The sequence below is a fragment of the Drosophila teissieri genome, chromosome 2L (genome assembly GCF_016746235.2).
Source record: "Drosophila teissieri strain GT53w chromosome 2L, Prin_Dtei_1.1, whole genome shotgun sequence".
NCBI lineage: Eukaryota > Metazoa > Arthropoda > Insecta > Diptera > Drosophilidae > Drosophila > Drosophila teissieri.
In genome coordinates this window covers 6,649,263-6,675,875 of record NC_053029.1, presented here as the reverse complement: position 1 = coordinate 6,675,875, position 26,613 = coordinate 6,649,263, and the positions used below count along the sequence as shown (strand labels likewise).

Below are 26,613 nucleotides of genomic sequence, written 5' to 3'. Positions count from 1 at the left end.
ATTACCACGATTTTGAATGGGGACTTGAAGTTAACAGGCTTTAATAAATGCGACATGACTGTGAGAGCAACTTAACTTATTTTTCAGCCAAAACATATGCAACACTTCTTACAGTTTTTACATACACAAAATCATAAAATCTCTCTTAAACTGAAAAATATATATCATATAGCACCCTCCATTTTCATCACAAATTTTAAAGAAACCATAGCATCAAACACAAACCATTAAAGAAGTCAACCGTACTTTTCTTTATTTATAAAAATACAATTGCAATGTCACTGTTTAATTGCACATCATGTTTCGTTTTTGTATTGAAATCACCAAGAGAATACAAATTAAATTGCTTGTATAAAGGACTTTAACTAATCTGCACTCGTACACAGCTACTTAATCGATAACTTGTTACTCCGCTCATTTCATTACTTAGATTCCATCTCAGTTTGTCCCATCAAACAGTCCAGGGTCAAGCTAGAGTCAATTACACTAGACATACACTTAATCGTTACTCATTCGTTTGTTGAACTGCAGCATGGAGTTCCCAAACCAAAAATTACTCTTACATACATATCTTAGTGAACTAGAAAACTTTACGCTTATCGGTTGGCTTTTGGATTAGATTAACTCCAGACATCGGCCGAGTAGCGCTTCTGAGCCTCCATCTTCTTGATATACTGCACGGCGTCAGCCTCGCTCATGTTACCCTTAGTGGACAAAATTTTCACTAAAATGTTCCTAACGTCCACGGCCATGTTCTTCGCATCACTGAAATGGGAAGAACGGATGGTAAGAATCTTGTGTATATGTTGGTCCTCTAGCAACTTACCCGCATATGTAGAAGTGTCCCTTGTTCTCGCCAATCACGTTCCAAATAAGATCTGCGTCCTGTTCGAGCAGGTGCTGCACATAGACCTTCTTGCCCTGGTCACGAGAAAAGGCGGCCTTCAGGTTGAGAGTGCCCTTCTTTACCCACTCCTCCAACTCGGATTCGTAGATGTAGTCCTCGCTGCGCTTACGGCAGCCAAAGTAGAGAATCGACTCGCCCACGGTCTTGCCGTCATCGCGCAGGAACTGTCGCTCCTGAATGAAACCGCGGAAGGGAGCCAATCCCGTGCCAGGACCCACCATAATGATAGGCGTCTCCGGCTTCGATGGCAAACGGAACTGCGACTTGCGGATGAATACGGGCACCTTTACTTCCTCACCGCCTTGAGGTTGCTTGTTCTTCAGATATGTGGTGGCCACACCCTTGTTGACGCGCCCTGTCGGAGTCTTGTACTCCACGAGAACGGCTGTTACGTGGACATCAGTGGGGTGCAGCTTAGAAGACGACGAGATGGAGTAGTAGCGGGGCTGCAAGCGGGGCAGCAGTTCGCAAACGTGATCGATGGGTGGGCGACAGGATTTGATGTCTTCCAGAATGTGGACAATGTTGCGGCACGCGTCTTGAATCCAGCTCTGGTATTTCTCCTTTCCTGCAATACAACGTACATTAGAATATGTTCTTGGGAGATCATTCAAAGTTAAATGCAAGACATTTTTTACTGGTCCAGCAATAATACTTCTTAAGAATAAAGTCTTACCTTCGGGACTGATGGAGGCCATGCTGCGCAGCAACTCCTTCTCCTTCTCGTCAGTACAATACTCGGCGAGCTCCTTGAGGATGTGCGTGCGGGGTATAGCCGTAATTTCCAAGTAGTGGGTCAGAGCCGTGCGGTACGTGGTGGGGCAAGGGAATGGGTGCTTCTTGCTGCTGTCCGTATCGGTGTTGATCAGCGAGAACACAGTATCCAGATCGGCTTTGCACAGCTCGCCAAGTTTCTCCACCAGACTCTTGTCGTTAACAGGGAACATGGCCACATGGTCTCCGGCGTCGTAGCGCATTTTGGATCCATCGATGCTCAGCTCAATGTGCATGCAGGAGCGACCGCCGCCCTTGTGCAGCTCGCGGTTGACCTTGATGGGGGCCAGGAAGGGGTTCTTGGCGTCGAAGGGCGGTCGCTGGTTCTGAATCGAGTGAAGGCGGGCGATCTCTCCCGTGTATATGCGGTCAGGCTGCACCTCTGGCTGCTCCAGCAGACGGTACTGACGGATGAGCACTTCCTCGCCGCCGCCCTCAATGCCGAAGTGGTCGCAGACGGCGGGCCAGAAGCGGTCCTTCCACGTGATGAAGTCATCCTCGATGCTGTGGGAAAAGTAACGCTTAAGTAGGGCTTACAGTTTTCGCTGCACTCGTCCACTTACTTGGCATCATCGTCACCCAGTCCGAGTTCAAAGACCCGGTTGGCGCCCAGCTCCTCCAGCCGCTTGTCCACATAGATGGCCACCTTGTTGTAGTGCTCGTAGGTCTTGTTGCCCAAGCCAAAGACCTGCAATCAGAAAAGGGTGGCTTTAGTTACAACAGAATGGAACGCAGTTGATTTAACTACTTAAAATACTTGATGCATGCTTATATCATTTTACTGCTTTAATGAATGAACGATTACACTGTCTATTTTAATGCGACTCATTATGGGATTGAAAGGGTTATCACTTATCAGTTTTATGGTTTTTACAATAAGTGATTATTACCTCCCATTCTAACTTTCTTTTCACTACAGCTGTTCTATTACGTAAACTATTCAAAATGCCCAGAAAATTGGGCAGGTTTTTGTGGCGGAACCTGACGAGCAGGTGCGCAGATGTGGCGATCGTACTCTGCATTTTCCGGACAACATTTGCCGGATTGATCCGCAGAGCTACCGCGGAAAGTGTAAACAAATTGCGCAAGAACAGGGATCGACATTGAGCACATTGTTTTTCACGAAGCAACTAAAAATTCCATGCGACCGCTGCCACGCAGAAGCCGACTGCTACGGCACGCGAACCTAAGTGACGCAGTTTTGAGCTGTCAGTTTGGCGGGTGATTCAAATTAGGCAGCTGATAACGTTGATAAGTTTACTGCCAGTTGGTTTGTCGGCAATATTAGAAAAAGCAACGTGTACAACGTGGTTTATAAGGCTGATATAATTTAAGGTGTCAAGTCAAGAAACAAATAGATTTCAATCAAAGTACCTACGATGAAGTGCTGTCATTTCATTTCTTAAAATAGCTAATAAAAAGCTTTTAAGATATATATAAGAAATGATTTAAAGTGAAACTAAAGATAGACCCAATACTAAAATATTAGCAAAAACTATTTTTCATGAACTAATTTTACCCGCAAAATAGAAATACACTTCAACACGAAATTCCAATCGAAATCAACGCACTGTACTTTTTACTGCCCAATTATTATATCCGTTACTCGTAGAGTAAAAGGGTATACTAGATTCGTTGAAAAGTATGTAACAGGCAGAAGGAAGCACTTCCGATCATATAAAGTATATATATTCTTGATCAGGATCAATAGCCGAGTCGATCTGGCCATGTCCGTCTGTCCGTTCGTATGAACGTCGAGATCTCAGGAACTACAAAAGGTAGAAAGTTGAGACTAAGCATACAGACTCCAGAGACATAGACGCAGCGCAAGTTGGTCGATTCATGTTGCCACGCCCACTCTAACACCCACAAACCGCCCAAAACTGCCACGCCCACACTTTTGAAAAATGTTTTGATATTTTTTCATTTTTGTATTAGTCTTGTAAATTTTTATCGATTTGCCTAAAAACTTTTTGCCACGCCCACTCTAGCGCCCATAAACCACCAAAAACTGTCAGTGCTGAAGACTCTTCTTCACACTTCCACTAGCTGAGTAACGGGTATCAAAAAGTCGGGGAACTCGACTATAGCGTTCTTTCTTGTTTTTTTTACGATGACACCACAGCCATATGAAAAGCTCTGAAATGTCGTATAAACATTTCCCAAAAAACTAACACTATTGCGGGAAAATATAAAACGCTTCGTTCCACGCGGCAGCAGAATCAGTTGGCTACGCAAGGCGAGCGAAAAGGTTTCGATCGAAAGTTGCCCCTTTTAGTTGGAGATTCAATAGTTCACGCATTTCGCAATGGTGGTAATCAGGAACGAGCAGAAGATCTCGGTGCCCGAGTACCTCAACGAGAAGTTCTTCACAGAGACCCTGGAGGAGGGTCTGCGGGAGTCGAAGGTGACCCTGAAGGAGATCAACTTTGCGTGGGGCAGCAATCCGGGCGACAACTACTGCTCGGCCATCTATCGCGTCGCAGTCACGTTCGCACGGTGGGCCGATGGTGCGGAATCGCCGGCAACAGAACAGCTTTCGCTGATTGTGAAGACCATTCCGATCACCGAAGCCACCCAGTTCCTGGAGGACGTCTGTGTGTTCATCAAGGAGAAGCAGACCTACACCGATGTCTTGCCGCGCTTGGATATCCTCAGCCGTGGCGACACATTCGGCGCAAAGTAGGTGGCAGAAAGTTTTTGGTGAAAGTACACAGTGCTTACTAGCATCTCAATCTCACAACAGATACTATCACTCCGTGAAGGCTCCGGTGCAGACGATCGTGTTCAGCGACCTCAAGGTGGAGGGATTCAGTGTGGCATCGCGGGAAGCAGGCCTAGACTGGAACCACGCCTCCCTTATCCTCCAGCAGCTGGGAAAGTTCCACGCCACCTCCATGGTGCTGGCCAAGAAGGTAACAGTGGCGACTCTGCACGATCCTCGAACTGCGGGCTCACTTCCTTTCCTTTCCTTTCCAATTTCACAGGATCCCGCCATTGTGAAGCAGTACACACGTGGCATGCTCAGCGAGGACATCCTGATGAAGAGCGACACCATGGAGCAAATGTTCGGCGGCTTCCTCAAGGGCCTCATCAAGAGCTCGGCGAGCTGGAGCAGCTGCGAGAAGATTTGCAAGCACCTGCAGCGGCTCATGGACAACTTTAGGAACGTGTGCGCGGATGCTGTCAGGCCGAGGAAGGGGGATCGCTACGTGGTGCTCAACCACGGTGACATGTGGACCAACAACTTCATGTACGGCTACGATAACGCTTCGCAGCCGGACGTTCCCACGCGCGCCATCTTCGTGGACTTCCAGCTGAGCTTCTATGGCAGTCCGGCCTGCGACCTGAACTTCTTCCTGAACACCAGCATCAAGCTGCAGCTGCTGCAGGAGCGCCGCGAGGAGCTCATCAAGGTGTACTATGCGGCCTTCAAGGACGCCCTGGAGTACGCCCGCTTCGAGGACATTCCCACCTACGAGGATCTGCAGTACGAGCTGCGCAGCCGCGAAACCTGCGGGCTCTTCGGCATGTTCGCCTTCCTGCCATTGATCACCATGCCCAAGGAGTTGGCCCAGGACAACAGCATTGAGAACATGCAGGACGAGGCCTTCAAGCAGCGCAAAATGGATGCCATCTTCTCGCAAAAGTTCCTGAACGACCACCAAAAGTGGGCGCTGCAGCGAGCGGATTCACTTGGCGTCTTCGAGGACTACTGAAGAGTGGCATGAGTATTATGGAGGTTGGGGCTCTTTTACCTTTGTGATACAAGTGGAGGCTCTTCCAAGGCGCACATCCTTTATATAGCTATATTAGCTTCTTGTAAACCACTCATTCGATAAGTGTATGCTGTCAGTTTGGCGGGCGATTCAAATTAGGCAACTGATAACGTTGATAAGTTTACTGCCAGTTGCTCTGTCGGCAATATTAAAACAAGCTATGTATATACAACGTGGTTTATAGAGTCCGATGTTTTAAGGGTGTCATAGATTTCAATCAAAGTACCTACGATGAAGTGCTGTCTGGATAGGGATTTCTAATAGTAAGACTAATTATTTATAAAAAAAACTCTTCCGGGAAAACTACACTATCAGGTTAAAGTCTATCTGTTAATTAGGATCTCCCAATGCCATTTCAAATGTTTTCGTTCCGCTTACATCAGCTGTATCAAAACACAACAAACAAGTCAAAGCGCTCACAAACGGAGATAGCCAAAATTGCGATTATGGGTGGAATAAATATAAGTTATCACTGGCACAGTGTTTTGATAAGTGAAACGAACTCCGTGTTTGGCCAACGGGACTCGTGTAATCAGTATGCGTGCAGATAACGAAGCTTGGTTCCCGATAGCGCTTGTACTCACCGCATAATTTAGCCCGGTCAAATCGACATCGCCGCTGGTGATCCACTCGTAGAACTCCATGGCGTTGTCCGTGGGATCTCCTTCGCCGTAGGTGGCCAGGCAGAAGACCGCCAAGGAGTTGTCGATGTCCTTCAGCTGCAGCAGCTCCTCCATATCGCACTCCTCGGGATCGGCAACCATGCCCTTCAGCCGGTAACGAATGCCCTCCTTGGCCAGACGGCCAGCGAACTCCTCGCCGGTTCCTGTCTGCGAGCCATAGAAAACGACCAGACTGCGTCCGGATGCCTTCAGCTTCTTGATGAACGAGTTGTCCGACGCGCTGGTGGTGCACACTGTGGTGGGCCTGGAGGACGTAAAGATATTCTTTAAAATCTCCGTCAAATTTGAATTCTATCTTAACGTATAGGTAAACACCCAGATCAACGAATGAATCATACGAATCACACATTCGTACATTGTTTGCGATGTATGAATCACACCGAGTCGAATAATGCCTGATCGATTCAACAAATCGGCGAAACATATGGAACTGTGACGGAATGAACCGAATCATTTTGATGCATGCCTGGATCTGGCGTGCATTCTATTTCAGCAGTTTCAAATATTGAAATGTGGGCATGATAAGCAAGTTCTTTGAAAGGGTTTTCAAGAAACTGACTAATGGAATTGAGGAATTGCCCTGAATTTGGGCTTCGAAAGCGTTTAGATGGCTGAGATTTATCTGTAAGCTATACTTACTGTATGGAATAGCTCCTGGTTGGCTCCTCCTCCTTCTTGCGGCTGCGCAGGAAGTAGAAGGCTGCTCCGCCGATGAGCACCGCCAGTAGGGCCACGTCCAGCAGGCCCAGGAAGGGTTCGTCGCCGGCGCCGCTGGGGATTGCGGCTGCTCCATCAATCGTTTGCTCGCTGGCCATGGTGGTAAGTGTATGACTGCAAAAAGGGCACAGAATTCACGGCGCTTTAGTTTTCGCTTTGCATAACATTGGTTTAGCTCCATTTGCATGTCGCGCACTTTGGACACGCACTCTAATGTATTCCACGTATGCCAGCGCTGGCGGCGGAGCATCGGAGCTGTGCGTCTAACGGTAGTCCGTCTGTCCGCTTCCGCACTTGTCTTAACGGTGCAAGGTACCGCTCTAGCTGGATGTTCCGCCAGCGCCGGCGGCTGACATTGAAAACGCGCATCTGGTTTTAATCGATCGTACCTTGAGGCGTACTCGTTTCACTGTCTATCTATCTATCACTTGCAGTGCTGCACTATTGCAATTAAAGCTATGAATTCGATTGGATCCGCTGGGGCCGCTGTGGCGACGCAACGTGTGTTTCGCGTTAGGGAGCACTGCTCACTGACCGCCGGGAGCAACAGGTTTTATGCACGCGCTTATCGAACGCCGCCGCCGATCGCGAGATATGATGAAAGCGAGTAAAAGCGCTCGAAATGCGCTGTTCCCAAGTCAAAACTCTCTTTGTGGTGCGCAAAATAACGAAATTTGGTTTCCAATCAATCGATTAACACTTTTGCTAGCTGCTGTTCCTAGGAAATCGCCAATTGCACTGAGCAAACGCCTATTTGCAGTGGGAAGCCAGTTTAGATTTGCGAAATACATGTCATGAGTACTTGTCAATGTGAAACTAGAGATAGATTTTTGGTTATAAACCATTACAAACATATTGTGTTGACTAAAAATAATCGCAAATGTTGCAATGCAATATAAACACTTTATGAAAGACATTTACTTTCATTGGTATTTAATGAGTTTATGAAGTACATACACATTTTCATTTATATGGTATGTGGTATGGATACCAGGCATTAACCCAATATATAAAGAAGAATAGGAAATGCAAATTGAAGAGGTTTACTTAAGTTTGGTTTTGAGTTCTAAATGCACACTTGGAGTTTAATGGGTTCGCCCGACTGGTTCGAGTTTTAACTAGTGCCGAAAGCACTTTTACTGGAAATCTTAAGCTAAACAGCTGGAAGTTTGAGCTGAGCCCAGGTGTTATCTTTTGTTTTCGGGGGTCTTAAGGGTTTCGCTGAATTGTCACCTTGAATTCGGATTTGACTTAATGCTTTAATGTTGCTAATGCGTCGCTACGTGCGTGTACTTTGTATAGAGTCGCGTAATAGTTCTTGTTGCTGTGGTCAGCAAAAGGCAGAAAATAAATATTAAACACATGCGAGGCATATGCAAATCGACGGCAGTATCGTCATTCTCGTCCGATTTCGAGGAAGCTAGGTGTTCGACGCTCCCGATTGCGACCAGCACCAAGTGGACAACAAGTGGAGGGGAACATAAAATTGGTGTCTCTTTATAGGTCACCCATGTGCGCTGTTGGGTTGGAATGACGACACCGCCATGTTTGAACCCACCACTTTGAGCTGAGGCATTTTGGAATTTGTTAGGAACCACATATGTATGCATGTCTACGATCACGAAAAACAAAAACAAGAATCCATTACGAAACCCATTCAGACGGGAGGAAATAGTTCAAGTTTCAAGTGAAAGTACACTCGAAAACGATCTTTAGCTGAGTGACTGTTACTCTAGGCTAACACTAAGTAGTTTATCTAGATACGGTGAGTGAGATAAATGATCTTGGCTAATGCGCTTAACCAAGTCTATCCAGTCAAACAAAGTTTTCGGTCTAGTCATAACAAACGCCCCTGTAGTATCGCAAACACAAGTGTAATTTCCGCGATAATGCTGAGAATCTCGTTTGGCATATGTGATTTGAAAATTCCCCAAACACGATGACATACGCGAATTATTCGTCCGGATCGACGTTAGATTTTAAAGTAAGCATGACTAGGCACATTTACTCCGCGCTCAATTAGCTTTTCTTATCATAATCCAAGTGCGGTGGCCTGTAAAGGATGAAATGTAGCTCCGTGCTACACTGCTGCTTAGAGGTGAAGATCGTCCAGGGAGGATTGACCGAAGTTAATTAAATGTAACCCCAATCCTGACCCTACTCTTTTAATGGTTCTTTGTGTGGAAGATCTAAGGGTCTAGTGTTAATAGGTGCGTAGGTAACCCCATAATACTTTGTGTATTTAAGTGGTCTTTGCCCTTGAATTTCAGTGATATTAATCTGACTCGAGTTGGAATTATCTTCCTGGTTTTTTTTTATTAAGTTGTCTATATGTACATACCTAGACTTGCAGTCTTTTTAACTACGTTCTTAGTTTTATCAAAATGGAACCCCTTTACAGAGTTCAGTTAGACAGTGCAGCAAGAGTATGCCCACTTCGGCTTTCCGAAGTTGGCCACTTTCAATTTTGTTTCTCAGAGAGCGACGTTGTTGTAAATTTGGATACTATGATTTCGTTGAGTTCGACATGAAACTGTGTGTGTATAATCAACACAAAACAATAAATCGGGTGACCTTTTTACAAGTTGTTTTTAATAACTTGGAAACTAAAGGCAACGCCGACTCCAATTGGAAAATCTGTACAGTAAATATCTTTTTAAAATGTTAAGTTATCGAGTTCTGAAATAAATCAAGAACACAGCTGTGTCGCTCCTTTCGAGTGTTCACTGTACGGGAAGCAGACAGTCGACAGCTGTTCTCAGCGATGAGCGACGAGCAGAAAACTGACTTGTGATGGGCGATTGGCGACCCGAGTCGCGTTTTTGGTTATGCAATTCGGCCTACGACTCGGCTTGAGACGTGGTAGACTGCGATTCAGCAGCGTGCAAGTAGCGCAAATTAATAACTGAAGTGAATTAAATTAAATTACACGCTGCGCGGCCCGAGTGAGCGAGAGCGCACTATCGCACGGGCGACGGCGAGGCTGCGCGAGAGGGAGACAGAGCGAGCGCAGCAACAGGTACTGAACTTTAAACTCGCTCGCAGGCGCACATGCGTGTGTGTGTGAGTGAGCGAGAGAGCGTGCGGTTGCTCCATCATCTGTCCTCGTCGCTGCAACCTTGACCGCCAATGCAGCGCTCAAAATATCTAAGCAGCAATTAATTATGTGCTGGTTTTAGATTTTGATAATCGGGTTTTGCTTATTAGATTTCGACTGTGCGTGGCCTTGTAATTCGGCAGTCGCACACAAGTGCTCCTTCTCGAAACTCACCGATCGCAATCTCCGACTGCGCTGCTCCTAATCCTCTGTAGATAGATAGGCGATCGGTGGATGTGGATTTGTGCCCCGTCTCTGGTGCGCTTCCTGTTGCAGCCCCTCTCAGCCGCTTGGTAGACGTCAAAGCCCTTGATTTAAATTCGCTTTATTCAGTTACGCAGCGGGGCGAAGCCACGATCTTAATTTTAATTCGCTTTATTCGATAAAACGCTGAAGGAGGGCGGAAAGTGCAAAGGGGAAGTCACGACTACCACGGCAGCAGCAGTACTAAATTACTGAATTCCAGAGGGACCGTCGCTGAATCGCGGTGTGGATTTCCCAGTGGCGCGCGCTTTCCAGCACTGGACTTGGAGCGGATAACAGGGCTCTGCCAACACGCCACCTATGCGGGCAGTTGCTCTGTTAAGCTCGCTTTTTTTTACTAATCGCCAGAAACCGTTATTCCTTTGCATTGCATACCAATATTAAATTTATCATTGTTTTTCTTGTAATTTAAAGAAACATTTGTTTATTAAAGGACTAATTTAATTATATTTATAACATAATTATAACAAACGCTATTAAAAAAATTTAAAGCACGAATTTAAGTGTTTTGGGGAATTAAAACTATTTTCTTGGAGTCCGCTGTACAAAGCCATACCGATAGTCGATGCCGCCTATCGATCCATTCGATGCAAGACACCAAGGTACTCAGTCAGCACCTGCGTATCGATATCAGCACTTCGGGCTCTTCGTTTTATTTCTTGTGAATTCCTTTATTTATTGCCGAGAACTGCCTAATTACTTTCTTTTAGCTTTATTTAACTACTACGCGTTGTGCTGTGGCTCGCGAGTCTAAGCTGCTAATTCAAATCGGCTAATTCTAATTGAGCAAATTACTCCCACAAAAAAAGCAGTGGTGTCGATGGTGCTGCCGTTTTAGCCAGTTTTGTGAGCCCAGCGGAGCCCCGGTGGAGCAAGATAGTCGAAAAATGCCATTAAAGTTCTTGAAAAAGTGTCGCCAGTACAATGTTACGTCCAAGAGTTTGTTTGTTATATCAGTGCATCACCTGCTGGGTGAGTAAGCCCCACATTCCTAGAGGCGCTACGCCCACCACTACAACTACAACAACGACAACAGCAATAGCAACAGTCGAGACGAGACAATAGAAACAAAAAGCAATCGTTGACAAAGCCACAACTTAACAGCTGCCGTCTGCTATTGAATTGGGATTATTTAATTGAGAATGTGCACAAAAGTTCGTTACATGGCGCCCACTTCCAGTTTAGCTGGAATTCGCCTTCCAAGGCACAGACCACAAAAATGCCTTAAACTTGTTGCTTTGCTGTTGCCCTGCAACAGATGCCAGTTAACAGAGGCGCCCAGGACACATAACAGCGACCGTTAAAATCGGAAACTAACAGACTACCTTTAAAATGTTCCTAACTTAGAGTTACCTATATTTTGAAAACTTGACAATAACTTCTTACTCTCGTTTTTGTGTTGAACTACAAACAGTTTTTGTAGTTATTATACACCTAGTTGAACTAAAGACCTTGACTCAATTAAAACCTTCCAAATTTCTCCAACCATCAGAAACTTATTAGACATTTAGGCCTACGTTTAAATAGTTAGGAAACACGACAGATGAAAGAAGCTATTTGAGTGGCGCCGCAACAATTTCCGTCCATTAAACGTATAAGGTCTCGAAAGAGATTATAAACTTTATTTGCATATTTGCATATTTGCGCGTGCGACGGGCAGGGCCAAGTTGTTGTTGTGGGGCGAATTCAAAGTGCTTGGAGCGGCTTGGGCCGATGTTTGGAGCACGTTTTCACTGTTACCTCTATTGCAGACACCTCCAGCACGGTGGACTGCACGATCAGCTCGGAGAGCAAGGGGCAGGAGTGCCTGGACAACGTTTGCCAGCGCCTGCTGATCCAGCAGCCGGAGTTCTTTGGCCTGCGCTACATGGTCAAGGGCAAGGACAAGGAGGACGAGTTCAAATGGATCGACCTGGAGCGCTCGCTTAGCCGGCAGCTGGAGAAGTATGCGGCGGGGCCGAAGATCTACTTGCGTGTGCGTCACTATGTGACCACTGGTGTGCGCCACTTGAGCGACGAAGCCACCCGCTTCTACTACTTCCTGCAGCTGAAGAGCGACATCTACGAGGGCCGCATCGCCTGTGACATCCGCACGGCCATACTGCTGGCACTCTACTGCCGCCAGGCGGAGTACGACAGCTACCAGGGCGACAAACAGAGCAAGGACTACCTAAAGAAGTCACTAGTCCTGCCGCGCAACATGCAGGGCCTGGCCAACGATGACAGCATGCTGGAGGGACTGATCGTGGAGGTCCTGCAGCAGCAGCCGGGCATTGCGCATCTGAGTCAGAGCCAGGCGGAGGAGATGTACATACAGTGCTGCCAGCAGCTGGAGGGCTATGGGGAGGAACGCTTCGCCGCCAAGGACACGCTCGGCAACGATTTGCTGCTGGGCCTGGCCATCAACGGGATGGTGGTGAACGCGGACAACGGGCGGCAGTATTTTCCATGGAAGGACTTCCACACGTTGACCATCGACAAGCGAACGATCAAGATCGAGCAGAACAAGCTGGACGGCGGCGGAAGCATCGTGGGCAGCTTCATATTCGGCGAGGCGGACACGGCACGTTACTTCTGGAAGCTCACCATCAGCCAGCACAAGTTTTTCAAGCGCTACATTGACACCGCCACGCCGTCCAGCCTGGGAAGTGGTGCGGATGCGGAGAGTGGTCCGTTGGGCGGCGATAGCGTGGGTTATGTGGACTACGACTATAATGAAGCGGCGGCCGCCGAACAACTGCAACAACATCAGCAGCAGCAGCAACATATCCAGCAGCAGCAACACATTCAGCAGCAGCAAATGATTTCCTCCAACATTTCGCTAGCTGCCAGCGCGAACCAGATGCTGGGACAAAGCACCTCCTGTCTGGATCTGAGCAACAACAACCTGCACAGTAGCAGTGGCATGCTGCACCACGGGAGCAGCAACAACAACAATAATAATGAGGAGCGAGAGCGCCTCAAAGCCATGCTGCCCACATACCGCCCAGCACCGGACTATGAGACGGCGGTCCAACTAAAGTACCGCACACCATCGGCGGAATTTCACAACGTGGCACTGGCAATGGCCGCGCCCGGCAATGCCTACTATGCGGGCTCCCAGCCGGATGTCCACAATCCAGGCATGCACAACGAGAACTTGCTGTATGGTCATATGACAGCGCATCGTTATCCGGACGTGGCCCAGCCGGCCGCTGCCCTACACCACCACATCAATCTGTACCAGGCGCAACATCAACCGCAGTCACATCCACAGCCCATGAGCGCAGCCCAGGCGTACCTGGAGCTCTCGCAACGCATGCACATGATGCGTCACAAGGCCCCGCCGCCGTATGTCAATCGGCTGAGTTCCTCCTCCACGCCCGATCTGGCCGTGGCCACTCCCCGTTCCCTTCAGGGTTTTCGCAACTACGTAAGCGGCTCCTCGCCGGATCTAGTCTCTAACCGCAGCCTCTTCAATGGCGGTCAGTACGTTGCTCTGCCCGCTGGCGGACATGCCGGCAACATTCCCACATCCTCCGGAGCCACCATGCTGCACCAGTACCAGTACGTGAGCCACATGGGGCACTCACAGCCCTACCTGCCCCCGCACGGCACCTTCGAGAACCTCAACATGATTGAGGAGCAGCCGTCCATTATGTCCCAGCTGCGTCAGTCAGCGATGAGTCAGGCAGCAGCTGCAGCTGCTGGCTCCGTGGTATCGCAAAGGTAAGTGAAATGAAATCGTAAAACAAACAATATAAAAATACTATTCGATACGATCTTCCAGTTCACCCACCCTGCCGCCGAGTGGCTATCGTAGTTCTGTACCCCCGCCAGCCAGCAGTCCGCTTCCACCGCCGGTGGTTGCTTCGTCCCATAAATCGGCGACGCCAGCGCCTCTACAGAGGAGCTTGGTGAACGGGTCCATCGAGCCAATATACGAGAACGTACCGCTGCCACAGAGAGCCTCCGGTGGCAGCAGTGGCGCCGCCAATACTGAGGCTATGCGTCAAAGAGCTTCCTCCATACAGTCCGCCCCCGGCGTTGTTCCTGTTCCAGCTGCTCGAAATGCCAATAACGTGGTTACTGTAACGGTGAATTCCCCGCCAGACGATGGGAATATTAAGAAGTACGGCGCAGACCGAGCAGCCAGCACGGAGCTACTGTTCCTGGAACCGCAGGCTCCGAAGCGGACCAACAGAGCCGCCAGTGCAGCGCCTGATATGGGAGCTTCACCTCCGCCACGACAACATCGCTCTACAGCCAGCCTAAACAAGTCGACGACGGTCGACATGATCACGCCGGCCGGAGACACACTGCAACAGCAGTTCAGTGCCATGAACCTTTCTGCCAACACATCTGCTTCCACCTCCTCCATGTTCAACTCAACGCTGGACACCACGTCCTCATCGGCGGCCAGCAAAGACTTAAAACGCAAGAAGCGCTGGAACTTTTTGTCACGTAGCAAAACACCCGACAAACAGAAATCCGCCACGCTGGGCAGGGAAAAGGCCACAACGGCAGGTCAGCACTCTAAGCTGGCGGCAAAGCTGAAGCTAGCTCAAGACGATCTCAACCTGCCAAATCGTTGGTCTACGGGCGTCAACAAACCGCAGCCCATTTCCGGTCGATATTCCAAGGACAAACTGGTAGGTAGTAGTTAGTAAATTGAAAGCTTAATAGATTGATTTTGTTTGGAATCTTTTTTGATTAACGCGCTTGTCAAATTCCAGTGCCAAATACTAGATCAAAAGCTAAGTGACTCGCAGCTATTCATGGAGTTTGAACGCATACCGAAGCGACGGGAGCATGCCCTATACGAGTGCGCCCTGCTGGAAGAGAACGAGCCAAAGAACCACGACCCAAACTTTTTACCCTATGACGACAATAGAGTGCGACTGACCCCATCGATGGATAACCGGCATGGTTACGTAAATGCTTCCTCCATATCTGTACGTTTATTGGTCACTCGCGCGGAAACACAAATTTGTACTAACTTTATTTTTGAAACGTATTTCACAGGCCACTGTGGGCACAAAGCAGCGGTTTTACATTGTGGCCCAGTCGCCACAGGAGCCGCTAACCATGCGCATCTTCTGGCAGTGCGTGTGGGAGGCTGATGTGTATTTGGTGGTCCAGCTAACCGAGGATATGAGTTATATTCCTCGGAGCAGTCATCAGCGTCTCGAGTTTGGTCAGGTTAGTGAACCGCATAAGCTATTAGTCGCACCTGTCTGACATTCTTTTTTTTCTAGTTCCAAGTGTATCAGGAATTCTCACAAACCACCGATCGATGCACCACCATCAAGCTGCGCCTTTACCACGTACCATCGCGTCGATACCGTTCCGTTTGGTATCTGCAGTACGCTGACTGGGCTGAGCAGAATTGTCCACGCGATGTGAATCACTTCCTCGATTTCCTCGAGGAGCTGAATTCCGTGAGACTGGCATCCACGCAAGAAGTTCCTCCGGGTCACAACACAAACCCACCGGTTCTTCTTCACTGCCTGGAGGGAGGCGGTCGTTCCGGAGTGACACTGACTGCCGATCTTTTGCTTTACACCTTGGACCACAACGAGGTGAGTGGAGAATAAGATTCAATCGTTCACTTTCATTAAACATTCTCTTCTTACGTTCGCAGGACCTAGATATACCTCGTGTTATTGGGCAGCTGAGGCATCAGCGGGACAGTATTATACCATCCCTGGCGCAATATAAGTTCATTTACAATCTGCTGATTACCTATTTGAAGCGCACGAGGCTGATCTAAGGTTTTAAAGAAAATGGGAAACTTGGCAAGAAGTATTTTTTCTTTGTTTAAGCTAATATTCTTAAAGTCGAACAAATTTTCTTTAGTTCTCGTTTTTAAAAATCTATACAACTCCGTTCAACAATTTTATACTTCTACTGGCAGCTGTTGGCCCTTTAATCGTTAAATTTTAATACCAACTAGTTATTAAGCTCTAGACTTGTTATAAAAACTGAACAATCCTACGATGGCCACTTTATACATATATATAAAAATAGCGAATAGGTAGTTGTTTTGGCAAGCCAGTAAAAATGCCAGTTAACTAACCACAGCCACGAAAACTGGGCTTTGGTTTAAAGTCGAACTATTTATACATGTGTATTTTAATAAATTTCGAAATAAAAAATTAACGAATTGATAAAAAGCAATAAACACATTTAAATCTTATACCAGTGTTTTTTCTATACAAAATTATAAATTCGCAGGACTCAGCGCCATTTTCCAAAGAAAAGGTCTAAACAAAAATTTATTTTATTTTTGTTAATTTGGTTTGATGGTCCGAAACATAGTTAATACAATATAATAATTGTCAATAAAGGCCATTTGTTTTTTAAGGCGACCCCAGAATCTTCGATAATCAAAGATTTAATTAAAAATTCACTTTTTAAAGGTTATATTAATTTTTAAATAAATTTATTTTTGTGCACCTTTGCAGACAAGTTGCAAAAATCAACGCTCAACATGACATTGAAAAAAAGTCAAAGCATTAAGCTGCACAACATATAGAAATATAAATACAGAAAATCATTAAGAAAAATACGCGATTTTTTATTTATACAAAGTACAATTTAGGCTTCGATCTAATATTTTTTACTTAAGCCTTAAAAAGCAAATTTGGTATTTAGTCTAACTTAAAATTACAAAGAGCACAATGTATACATATTTAGCATATCCATATCGTTTGATTTGATTTCTTTTTGTTTTCTTGAATTCAGCAAAACATAATTTGATTTTCTCTTTGAAAATGAAGCGAGAAACGGATCTCCTCCACTCATGGTTTGTGTATATATAGAGATTTCTTGTATATAGCTTGTATATGTAGGTTGTATATATATATTGTATATATCTATGTATATAACAGGCATTCATGCACACACAAATATTTATATTTATATTGGAGTTCCTTACGTGTGAGAAAAATACGATCAAAAATGATTATATATGGTTTTTATATGTCTCAGGTTTGTCTTTCATAACTTATTTCTGTCTTTCGAGGAAGTTGTACTTTGATGATTTACTTTTTCTTGTGGGCTAGTCTAGGTATTGCTAGGAGTTGTATAATTCTATACACAAATATTGCATTTGTCTGCCACTCTTCCTTTGAATTCTTGGGAACGAATGGTCAAAAAATATATTCGAAAAAATGTTTTGTCTATCTCTCTTTTGGGCTTAATAACTAAATATTTGGAATTGGAGCGAAGGTTTTTCATAATGTATATATAGCGTATAAAGGAGTATGTTTGTAATAAAATTAGCTTGTACATAAGTATTAAAGAAGTATACATTAATGGAATTAATGGTAGCTTTGAGTTCATTCCGTTTGCGTTTCTATATCAATTGATCGTCTCGTTGTTGTGCTGGGCTTTAAAATTATTTTGTTCTGTTCTTACACTTGTAAATGCCGACGAAAAGTCTTCAAAAGAGTTTTAGTTGGGTCTGCTGTGGAGGTCTGCCTGCAGACGTTTTCTTTTAAGAGAAAAGGCAACTTCTACGCTGGCGGTGAATGATGGGTAGAAAATGTGTACAAAGAATTTAGCTAAATTAAATAATAAATGGTAGGCCCTAACTAAAATTAAATTCTCAGTTACTAAATCTAGATACGCAATACAAATGGATTCTAGTTATGTTTTTGCTGCTCCGGTGAAGGTGTAAAGGTGATTGGATTTGTCGTTTTTGATTGCTGGCGAAATTGGAACCACAACCATTAACAAATTTTGGCAACTCTATCTGCTGAAATTGGAAAAGCAAATTGTTAGGGACCCGAAAAGATAAGCATTATAAACGCTTCAGAATCATACGTACTCAGAATTAATATAACTTTTTCTTAGAAATTGTAAAAGTTATTTCTTATCTGGTGAGCTTATGGTTCTGAAGGGATAACATGAAACCGACATACTTACAACTAATTTAATAAACATATATCAGTTAAAACAGCACAATTTGATTCATTATTGATTCATGGGTGGCATGGGACATATGGTACACTTGGTGCTATCCATAAAATTTGGCGGGCCACCTGTGAAGGAGAAATTGGTATAATTAGGGTGGGATAAATGGTGGGCTTACAAAAACGTAGATCAAGCAAGAAAAACAAGTCGAACAACCCGGTAACGCCTATTTCAGAAAGACCCGACTCAACTCCCGCTTTGCATTTGTTTTGTCGCTGGACGGCGATCTGGAAACGGTCGCACCATCTCTCTTGCGGTCGTCTTACCATGCATGTGGTTCAGGTGCCTGCTGCCAGCAGTGCCCTGGTGGTGGCTGTAGAGACTACCCAGGGGGGGCACATTGTAGGGTGGTGGCGGCGGTGGTGGCATGGCCAAAGATTGCTGTTGTTGCTGCTGGAGCTGCTGATGCTGGCTGCGTACGTGCATGTATGCTGCTGCCGTCGGCGGTGCAGAAAGCTGAATGGTTGCTGTGGGCTGGATCGGTGGAGGTGTAGGTGTGCTGGGTGGTGTGTTTGTGCTTTGACAGGGACTGTTCAAGTTGCGGGTCACCGCGTTGTTCGATATCTGCTGGAGCAACCGGCAGTCGGCTGCGGTATAGACCGGCGGGGATGGCTCGTGTTGCGAGCTGCTCTGTTGTTGCTGGTACTGCATATGGTAATGCTGCTGCTGCTGATGCACGTAGCCGCTGTCACAGGACGATATGGAACCTGTTGGGTGTGAAATGAGGGTAAAGAATATGTCTCAGATGGCGGCCGTGAAATGGTGACCTCCATACGGGATTCATTTCATGGTACCACGTGGTGCAAGTGTGCGTGTTGTGTTTGCGTGTTATATGTTTGCGTTTGTGTAGCCGACAACCAACCAATTCCAACCCAACCACCAAAAACTATACTTTTCAAATGCAAGCAGGGACCAGAGTCTAAAGCGCAACTAACAAGGTATAAATAACTGGCGACTACAAATTATTTATCGGGATCCGATTGTTAAGTATGCTCATGTAGACTGTGCATTTCATCTTGATGTTCTTTCTAAAGCCTTCCAATAATAAAAGACGCACTACAGAGCATACTTAGCATCGGGTTTTAGTAGCAGCTAACGACATATTTTTAGTCGAATTACAACTACGATCTTAAAACACGGCACTTACCGGAAGTCACGGATTTGCGCAATGGTAAATCGCGAAACGTAGTTACACTACTGCTCTCAAGGGAGAGATCGACCGAGGGTAGAGGCGGCGGCGGAGCTGGAGTGTCCGAGTGCGACCGCTCGTGGATTGCGCGAGAGGGCATAATGTTGCCTGCAATGAAACAGATTCAGTTAGTGATATAAAATGAGCCATAAAAGTATAATCCCTTTACCTCCAGAAGCCAACCGTCGGTGGGAGCAGGGACTAGGGCTCGGCGTACACTGGGCATTGGCCACTGCATTGGTTGCCGGTGAGGTGACCACTCCTCCAGGCGACGGTGTGCTGAAACCATGGGCTGCATGCATGTGATGTAGGGGGGGAATCACCCCGGCCATTGTGGATCCGTGACGCGGCACAAATGGCTGGTGCGGCCGAATCTTGGAGGACTCTGACAGCGATAGCATCTTCTTGACTGCCTGCGGCGAGGCTGTGCCGAACTTTGGTCCGTTGTTATGCATCTGTCTTCTTTGATGATCGCTGGTGGAACTCGTGGAGCTGGTGGTCGAAAGGGTAGGTGAACTTGGATGCCGCTTGCGCAGCGAGAGTGAGGAGTTCGGTGCCGAGCTGGAACTGGTATGCGAATAGATGCTCAATTGGTCGCCGGCATTGAGGCTGGAACTGCCCCCGCCGCCTCCGCCGGAACTGCCACCGCCACCGCCACTGATGCTGCCCCCACCACCGCTTCGGTGTGAGGTATTGCCGTGCGAGATGCTGCCCGAGTATGTGGATCCGTGCGCCGGCTCACATTCCAGCGAAAACTTGTGCAAGAGGTCCTCGTCACTGAGTATTTTGAGGCTGTTGAGATATGCTTTCACCCGACGGACCATCTGCGCCTCCTCAAACATCTTCTTGGGATTGGGCGCCGCCGTCGACTTCTTGCGCCGCTTGATAGTTGCCTGGCCGGCATTGGCGGCGATAACGGTGCCAGCGGCAGCGTTGCTCTGGGACGCAGACATCTGATTGAGCGAGAAGAGAGCGTTGGAGGGAGACTGTCCCTTGAGCTCAAGGATCGACAGCAGATCGTATGGTGAACTGCACATGTGCGTGAGCAGGCGCACCTCCTTGGCCAGCATACGCAGCTTTTCAAAGTTGATTAGGCCGTCCACTCTCGTATCATTGCCCAGGTGAATAAAGGTGAGATCCTTCTTGACGATCGGATAGAACGGGATGATGGGGTGCTGAGCCAGCAGTTCGGCGGACACTAGTTGCCGATACTTGCTCATGTTGCGCGAGGGATCCATTAGGTCCTGCAGGTCGTTGAACAACCTCTGGTACTTGGAGGGCAGCTTCTCCCACGTTTGACGCAGACGCGACACAGCGCCGTGTCCAAGCCCGGAGACGATTGCAAACATGGAGTTAAAGTTGCGGCACTCCTTGCAGTGGCGCGCTATCTTGATGAACTGTTTGACTATCTTCATGCGGCGAACAATGTTGTGTTCGGCACAAATCTCACTCACAACCCAAAACATTTCGCGATTGACCAGCTCAGCAAACTTGCTCAGCATAGGCACTCCGTAGCGTGAGCGTAACTCGAACAGTTCGTCCACGTATTCGGTGGACTCAATCTGACGGAAGTTGGCAAAGTCCTGTAGAGTAAGCTGAATGGCCAGCTCGTATGCATTCAGGTGCAGGAAGTGCACGTTCGACTCACGTACCAGCTCCAAGGCCAGTTCGTCTGGAACCAGCGGTTCGGTGCTATCGTTCAACTTGAGGTAGTAACGCGCCGCAAAGCTTATCCGTTCGGCCAGGTTCTGCAGCTGGTCGGGCAACCGGCGCTGCTTTACCATACCCCCGTCGCCCACACTCACTTCGCATAGCGAGAAATTCGAGCTAGGGTCGTGAATTCCGAACTCCTGCAGTGTCAGCATAACGACCTCGTGCGCCGTCGTCTCCTTGTAGATGAGCACATATTTGCATGTCTGGTCTGCCTTGTACACTTTAAGCACGTGATCAGGGTAGTCGGGCAAAAGGTGCGATTGCGTCGAGTTTGTCGTCAAAGTACTGGCCGCTGATGGCCGGTGAATGTGGGCATTTAGGTAGTTCACTTGCAATCTTCCTCCACCGTTTCCACCCGCATCGCTGCCCCCATCATAGTTGAGGCTGGTTAAATCCGGATTCGATTGCGATTGGTAGAGCCGGCCACTTCCACTGACCGTGCAGCCGTTGATAGACGAGTGAGTGGAACTGCTGCACGAGCTGACCGCAGAAAGTTTTGACTTGGGATCGTTCAGCAGCGTATCCGAGGAGTCGTTAAGGCTGCTTCCGTGATTTTGCTTGAGCAAATTCATCTTCGCCAACGCTTTCTGCAGCCGTCGCTTTGGCGCCAGAGTCATAAAACCGCCCTTCGTATCCTGCTGATCCGAATTGGCGCCGGACTTCTTGGCCGAGCTATTATTGACGCTTTGCAGGAGTTGCTGCATAAAATTGGAGGCCATGTTACCGCTCCCACTCACTGGCGGCGTTTGCGGTGGAGCGCAGTCCGGCTGGTCAAGTAGCATATCGACGGAACTGAGGCGCACCATGTGCGCCCGATTTGAGCCACTGACGCCGGACAATTCGTCGGTGGTGCTATCCGAGCGACCGTGCAACTTAGCAATATCATTGGCGCAAATCCGTCTTGGGCTTCGCACGGTCTTGAAACTGCCGCTGCCCGCGGAAATGCTTCCGGATCCAGCGGTTCCACCGCCATGCTCAAGTGCCTGCATAATCTCCTTGAAGCCAAGCAAGTTGCTCTTAACGCTGATGCTCAAATGGGTGGTTCCCGTGAGAATCTCGTGGGCTCGCTTGCTCGTCACATGGTCCAGCGACTGTCCATTTACTTCGTGAATCTGATCGCCGCGCTTTAGGCCCACATCCTGGGCCTTTGATCCCGACTCGACGTGCGAAATGTATATGCCCACTGCTGCGTTTCCGGTGGCTATGGCGACGCCCCGAAGCTCGTAGCCGCCCACGATGCGGAAGTTAAGCGGCTCGTCACGTGAAGATCGAGTGAGGGTACAGCTGCGCATCCGGGCTTTAGCGGCACAGGCTATGTGCAACAGGCGCAGCTGGCTGAGCAACTTTTTTCGCTCTAACAGTGCCTCAAAGACCTCTAGAAACTCCATCATCTCATAGTCCGCCTCGAAATCGGTGAAGTGGTTGTTTACCCAGAGAAGCACGACGCGAGTAACGCGATCTCGCAGTTCCTGCGTCTTGTGCGCATCCACCTGCTCCAAGTCAAACCAGTGCAGCAGCTTGCTGGTCACCTCTTGTGGGTTTTGAATAAAGATGCGGTGTGTGAGCAAAAAGTCCTCCACGTATGTGGGGTCGGTCATTGAGTTCTCTTCGACCAGCTGCTGTAGCAGACGCTCCGGAGTGCCACGGATAACTACGTGACCACGCTTCATGTTTAGCGAAGCTGCAGCTCCTGTGGCCGATCCGCCACTGCCAGCAGAGTCAGTGCCGGCACCGCCAATGGACCGGAGTTCTGTGACCATGACTACGAAACCATTCTCGTCCTCATGTCGCCGGGTATTCTCTTCGCCTTGATGCTGAATGCGGTAGTAGTCCGTCTGCGTGATGCACACAAATTGACAGTCGTCGCATTTTGTTCGCATCACACCTCGGTGGTAGAGCTTGTCCATGGTGGGAAGAATGCCAAAGGAGTCTCCCATCTGCAACTCTTCGCGGCTGCCGTTCGCATGCTCGATCTCCACCGCTCCGTTAATAAGCACCGACCATGAGTCCAGTTCCTCACCATCTGACATGACCACGGTGCCCGCCTTGTCCACCACGGCGAATACCATCACGGAACATAGTGCTCGTCGCACTGCCAGCGTAATGTTTGTGAAAGCTTTTAGGCCTTGCGTGAACTCAAGAAGCACTTCCACATCCTCCTCGCTGCGCTCCGCGGGATCCTTCTCCAGACAGTCACGTACTGCATCGCGCACGGTTAGACTCTACGTAAATTAGAAAAGAAGTCAAATAAATGATCAGATATGCTCTAGGATAATGTTCTCTCATTTATAATGTATACATTCAACGTTTTGTGCACTCACATCCATGCTTTCCGCCAGATCCTCCTCGTCAGAGTCCACGACGGACTCCACCAGCCCGGAGAGGTCAATCTCCTCGGCCTCCAGCGACGAGGCATAGTTCGAGGCCATTGTATCGCTGCCGCTGTACGCCGAACTAGTGTCACTGGAGTGCGAACCCCGGTTGCATTTTTGGTGCAGTTCCGGCCTGTTGATTGTCGTCGAGCTGCCCACCACCGCTCCTGTGCCTGCTATGCTTGTGGGTGGATACTGTGAGAGAGAGAGGTCAATTTAATTGAGGTACAATAAAGAAATCTGCGCGAACTCACATGATGTCTGATATGGTGATACGGATCCATGAGGGGTAGCTTTTGCTGTGGATGCTGCCTACAACGGCATGCCAACCTTGCCTCGCTTGGTGTGATATGTGATGAGATTAGACTTTATACTTAACTGAAAAGGTTGAGAAAGGATCATGGTAAGCAACAGGAGGAAATTAGTGTAAGTAATCCTATAAGTAATGTATTCAGTACGCATCTGTACATCATAAACCTCTAATTTTATATGATTTATATGAAAATATCTATATTTATTCAAAATAATAAGACTTAATATCCTTATGATCGTAGATATAGATAAAATCAACAATAGTGGCGACTTTTTTAATTGCCATTGTGTACATTGTTTGTCTTTCTAACCGAAAACAATTGGCCGACAGATTAGCCTTTGTATTGCGTTTTGGGCCAATTTGAAGAAAGGTTGGCCCAAATCGGCGGCTCATAGAAATCGCGGATGTAGTGGCATCTGCAGAGCTTTGATTGCGATGCACACGGCGCTCGAAAACAAAGGTTTTCGAAACGACAACAAACGAAATTGCTGTGAGAGTTTGTTAGCCAATTCTTATTCGGCTTTTTGTTTGCTGTTCGCGCAGGTTGCTGCTTTTGTTTTTAATTTTTAGCTTTTTCATTGGACTGTTTGCTGGCCGCACTAACACACTTTCATTTTCCGCCACAACAAACACAATGCTGCCAATAAATTAAGGCAAACAAAAACAATCGGAGAGCGGGCGAAAATTCTCATGGAATTGAATTTTTTTCATTTCAAATTTTACGCTCTATAACGAAAAAAGAGAGACTTTGAAGCAGTCTTGTTTTTCTCTCATTTTTTTTAACAGTGTGCATGTGTGTGGGAGCCGAAGCTGCTACTGTACGTGAGAGCGATTGCTATGTGTGTGCATGTGTGCGTGCGACGGGGGCGAGCGACACAGAAAAATAATAACAAAAAATGAAACGAAAATTGTAGGCGACGACATCCGCTGCGCGGATAAGCCAGACCCAACAATAATAATAGGAGCATTGCAAAATCAAAGCGTAGTAAATAAAACACACTTTGCACCACCTACACAGACACCACGGGCACTAACACACTCGCAGAGCCAGCAGATATGGGCGTGTTTGCTGCAGTTGAATGGTTTTTGCGGGCTGCAAGGAGGGCCCTCCAGTTGCGGGGGGAAGGGAGGGGAAGTGTTTATGTCGCTGCACTTGCTAATTATACGCACTTTTTTTTTAGCCGCAAGTTTCCCAGTTTCCCAGCTGCCCTTTTTGCGTACACTGCTGCATAAAGAGATTCAGGCAGCGTGTGTGTGTATTGGTATTGTGCTGCGCATTGTTGGAATTTCTTTCACTCACACACACGCACACACACACATCCCGACGAGGAAAAGTGGCTGGAGAAATGCAGTATTGGGGGCGCTTTTCGCTTTCAGCTGCGTGGCCGAGTGTTTCCGATGCTTTTTCGATTTGCTTTCATTTGACGATTTGGTTTTTTGATTCGAGGGCGACCGTTTAATTTAGAAAAATTAAGTAGCTGAAAACTAAAAGTCCGACGCGTCTTACAGTGTGACCACACCGCTCAGTGATACCATGTTTTCTAGATTGTCTATGAATATCGCTGCTCTACGGTATTTAAATACCGATTGGTTGGTATCGATTGTTGGCGCATCGATATGTTCGCTAGTTTCATGTTTGTCCGCTAGTAGCGCCACTGCTGTTTCGAAAAATAACCGCTGACCTAGAAATTTATTTTTGCTTTATGTTTTTTAAAGCATTTATTCGCTAGATGGCGCCCAGGTGGTATTATCAATAAAAAACTTCAATTCAACAACGAACTTATTAAAAAAAAGCCAGAAAATATAAATGCCGTTCGTAAGGATTTTATTTTATTTTATAATCTAATGCAATTTTTTTCCATTTCAAAAAGCGTACAATTCTGAGTTTCATCTTTAGAGTTCTTTTATTAAACATGATTGTGCTCAACGATTTTCTTTTCTTGTTTCTACGTTTTGCTTATTATAATTTGAGTTACACTGATCTTTAGCAAGGAAAACGTATCTGTTAGTTTATGGCTATGCTAAATTAAAAATTATTTTTACTTTTTTGTATTATATAATAAACCAAATAAATTCCTTTGATTCGGAATGGAAATTTAACCAGAAACATTTGAAATATATGGAATACATGAAAACCATTGAACTCCTAATTAAAATATGGTAAATGTTGTCTATCATGCAAATTTAAAACGATCTTACAGCTATGCTTATATTTAAAACATATTTTCTTAGATCGAGTTGATATAACTGCATATCTTTTTTTTCAGCGAAACCTTTTCAAGCATTTGATAGAATACAAATGAAATGAAATTTATAAATTATTATTTTAGACTTTGTACAGCACAAACAAATAGCAGGGAAAAGGCACAGTAAAAATTTGGTTAAACAGAATACTTTTTTGATATGCGTCTAATTGACTTTTGTGTAGACTAGATTTAAAAACGAATGTCTGCGATTAGCCTAGGTTTTTAACTCGAAAGAGTTTAGATTTGCAGAAATACATACAAAGCAGTTTGCACAATTGTTTTCACATTTCTTTGTTTAAACAGTTATTGTCAAAATTATATGCAGGCTTTAAATACTTTTTTCCATCGCGATACATCGTCAGAATGCAATTTTAATTTTAGGAAAAAGGGGCAGCAACGGCAGGTGGACATTACTTAGTTTTTATAAATATAGACTCATTTCATGTTACTCTAGTAAATATGTAAAGCATAATTGATTTGATAGATAGCGTTCAGGTGGAGGAGCGATAGGTACACACATATGTCAATGATTTAATTTTTCGATTCCATTTAATTATCCATTGGATAGAATGCACAAATATTACCATACGGAGTTTACTA

The 26,613-nt window shown here is 46.6% G+C and overlaps 4 protein-coding genes across 8 annotated transcripts; 2 read left to right on the top strand and 2 right to left on the bottom strand.

Annotated features, from left to right (window-relative positions):
- Positions 1 to 227: 227 nt before the first annotated feature.
- Positions 228 to 7,125, bottom strand: LOC122625973 (NADPH--cytochrome P450 reductase-like). The gene is made up of 7 exons (XM_043806054.1): positions 7,070 to 7,125; positions 6,783 to 6,974; positions 6,045 to 6,387; positions 2,245 to 2,369; positions 1,584 to 2,185; positions 827 to 1,475; positions 228 to 765 (listed from the first exon to the last, which is right to left on the bottom strand). The coding sequence occupies exons 1-7, from the start codon at positions 7,108 to 7,110 to the stop codon at positions 621 to 623; spliced, it is 2,097 nt and encodes a 698-aa protein (XP_043661989.1). The 5' UTR covers positions 7,111 to 7,125; the 3' UTR covers positions 228 to 620.
- On the top strand, positions 3,975 to 5,526 carry LOC122625974. The gene is made up of 3 exons (XM_043806055.1): positions 3,975 to 4,363; positions 4,428 to 4,596; positions 4,669 to 5,526. The coding sequence occupies exons 1-3, from the start codon at positions 3,990 to 3,992 to the stop codon at positions 5,398 to 5,400; spliced, it is 1,275 nt and encodes a 424-aa protein (XP_043661990.1). The 5' UTR covers positions 3,975 to 3,989; the 3' UTR covers positions 5,401 to 5,526.
- Positions 7,126 to 10,845: 3,720 nt separating the features above from the next.
- On the top strand, positions 10,846 to 16,368 carry LOC122625972 (tyrosine-protein phosphatase non-receptor type 21-like). Its single transcript, XM_043806053.1, has 7 exons — positions 10,846 to 11,193; positions 11,973 to 13,929; positions 13,991 to 14,852; positions 14,937 to 15,155; positions 15,226 to 15,402; positions 15,459 to 15,782; positions 15,845 to 16,368. Exons 1-7 carry the CDS (start codon positions 11,109 to 11,111, stop codon positions 15,971 to 15,973), a joined length of 3,753 nt encoding a protein of 1,250 aa, XP_043661988.1. The 5' UTR covers positions 10,846 to 11,108; the 3' UTR covers positions 15,974 to 16,368.
- Positions 16,369 to 16,817: 449 nt separating this feature from the next.
- Positions 16,818 to 25,294, bottom strand: LOC122620596 (rap guanine nucleotide exchange factor 2-like). 5 transcript variants are annotated; one of them, XM_043798166.1, is made up of 8 exons: positions 24,938 to 25,294; positions 23,709 to 23,832; positions 23,404 to 23,649; positions 19,539 to 23,304; positions 19,328 to 19,477; positions 18,447 to 18,887; positions 18,133 to 18,248; positions 16,818 to 17,959 (listed from the first exon to the last, which is right to left on the bottom strand). In XM_043798166.1, the coding sequence occupies exons 2-7, from the start codon at positions 23,736 to 23,738 to the stop codon at positions 18,181 to 18,183; spliced, it is 4,701 nt and encodes a 1,566-aa protein (XP_043654101.1). In that variant the 5' UTR covers positions 23,739 to 23,832; positions 24,938 to 25,294; the 3' UTR covers positions 16,818 to 17,959; positions 18,133 to 18,180. The 5 variants fall into 5 exon arrangements, with proteins under 5 accessions (XP_043654101.1, XP_043654092.1, XP_043654109.1 ...); XM_043798157.1 differs by having other exon boundaries at positions 16,820 to 17,962; XM_043798174.1 differs by lacking the exon at positions 18,447 to 18,887 and having other exon boundaries at positions 16,822 to 17,962.
- Between the last annotated feature and the right edge of the window lie 1,319 nt (positions 25,295 to 26,613).

Excerpts from the sequence above, each read along its gene's own strand:
- LOC122625974 (XM_043806055.1), top strand. The coding sequence starts at position 3,990 with ATGGTGGTAATCAGGAACGAGCAGAAGATCTCGGTGCCCGAGTACCTC. Across the intron at positions 4,364-4,427 it reads GGCGACACATTCGGCGCAAA|ATACTATCACTCCGTGAAGG; the intron begins GTAGGTGGCAGA and ends ATCTCACAACAG. Across the intron at positions 4,597-4,668 it reads CCATGGTGCTGGCCAAGAAG|GATCCCGCCATTGTGAAGCA; the intron begins GTAACAGTGGCG and ends CCAATTTCACAG.
- LOC122625973 (XM_043806054.1), bottom strand. The coding sequence starts at position 7,110 with ATGCTCCGCCGCCAGCGCTGGCATACGTGGAATACATTAGA. Across the intron at positions 6,975-7,069 it reads CATACGTGGAATACATTAGA|TCATACACTTACCACCATGG; the intron begins GTGCGTGTCCAA and ends CCCTTTTTGCAG. Across the intron at positions 2,186-2,244 it reads CTGGGTGACGATGATGCCAA|CATCGAGGATGACTTCATCA; the intron begins GTAAGTGGACGA and ends CTTTTCCCACAG.
- LOC122625972 (XM_043806053.1), top strand. The coding sequence starts at position 11,109 with ATGCCATTAAAGTTCTTGAAAAAGTGTCGCCAGTACAATGTTACGTCC. Across the intron at positions 15,403-15,458 it reads AGCGTCTCGAGTTTGGTCAG|TTCCAAGTGTATCAGGAATT; the intron begins GTTAGTGAACCG and ends TTTTTTTTCTAG. Across the intron at positions 15,783-15,844 it reads ACACCTTGGACCACAACGAG|GACCTAGATATACCTCGTGT; the intron begins GTGAGTGGAGAA and ends TTACGTTCGCAG.
- LOC122620596 (XM_043798139.1), bottom strand. The coding sequence starts at position 23,738 with ATGGATCCGTATCACCATATCAGACATCAT. Across the intron at positions 23,305-23,403 it reads ATCTGGCGGAAAGCATGGAT|AGTCTAACCGTGCGCGATGC; the intron begins GTGAGTGCACAA and ends TAATTTACGTAG. Across the intron at positions 18,888-19,327 it reads GCGCAAATCCGTGACTTCCG|GTTCCATATCGTCCTGTGAC; the intron begins GTAAGTGCCGTG and ends CACACCCAACAG.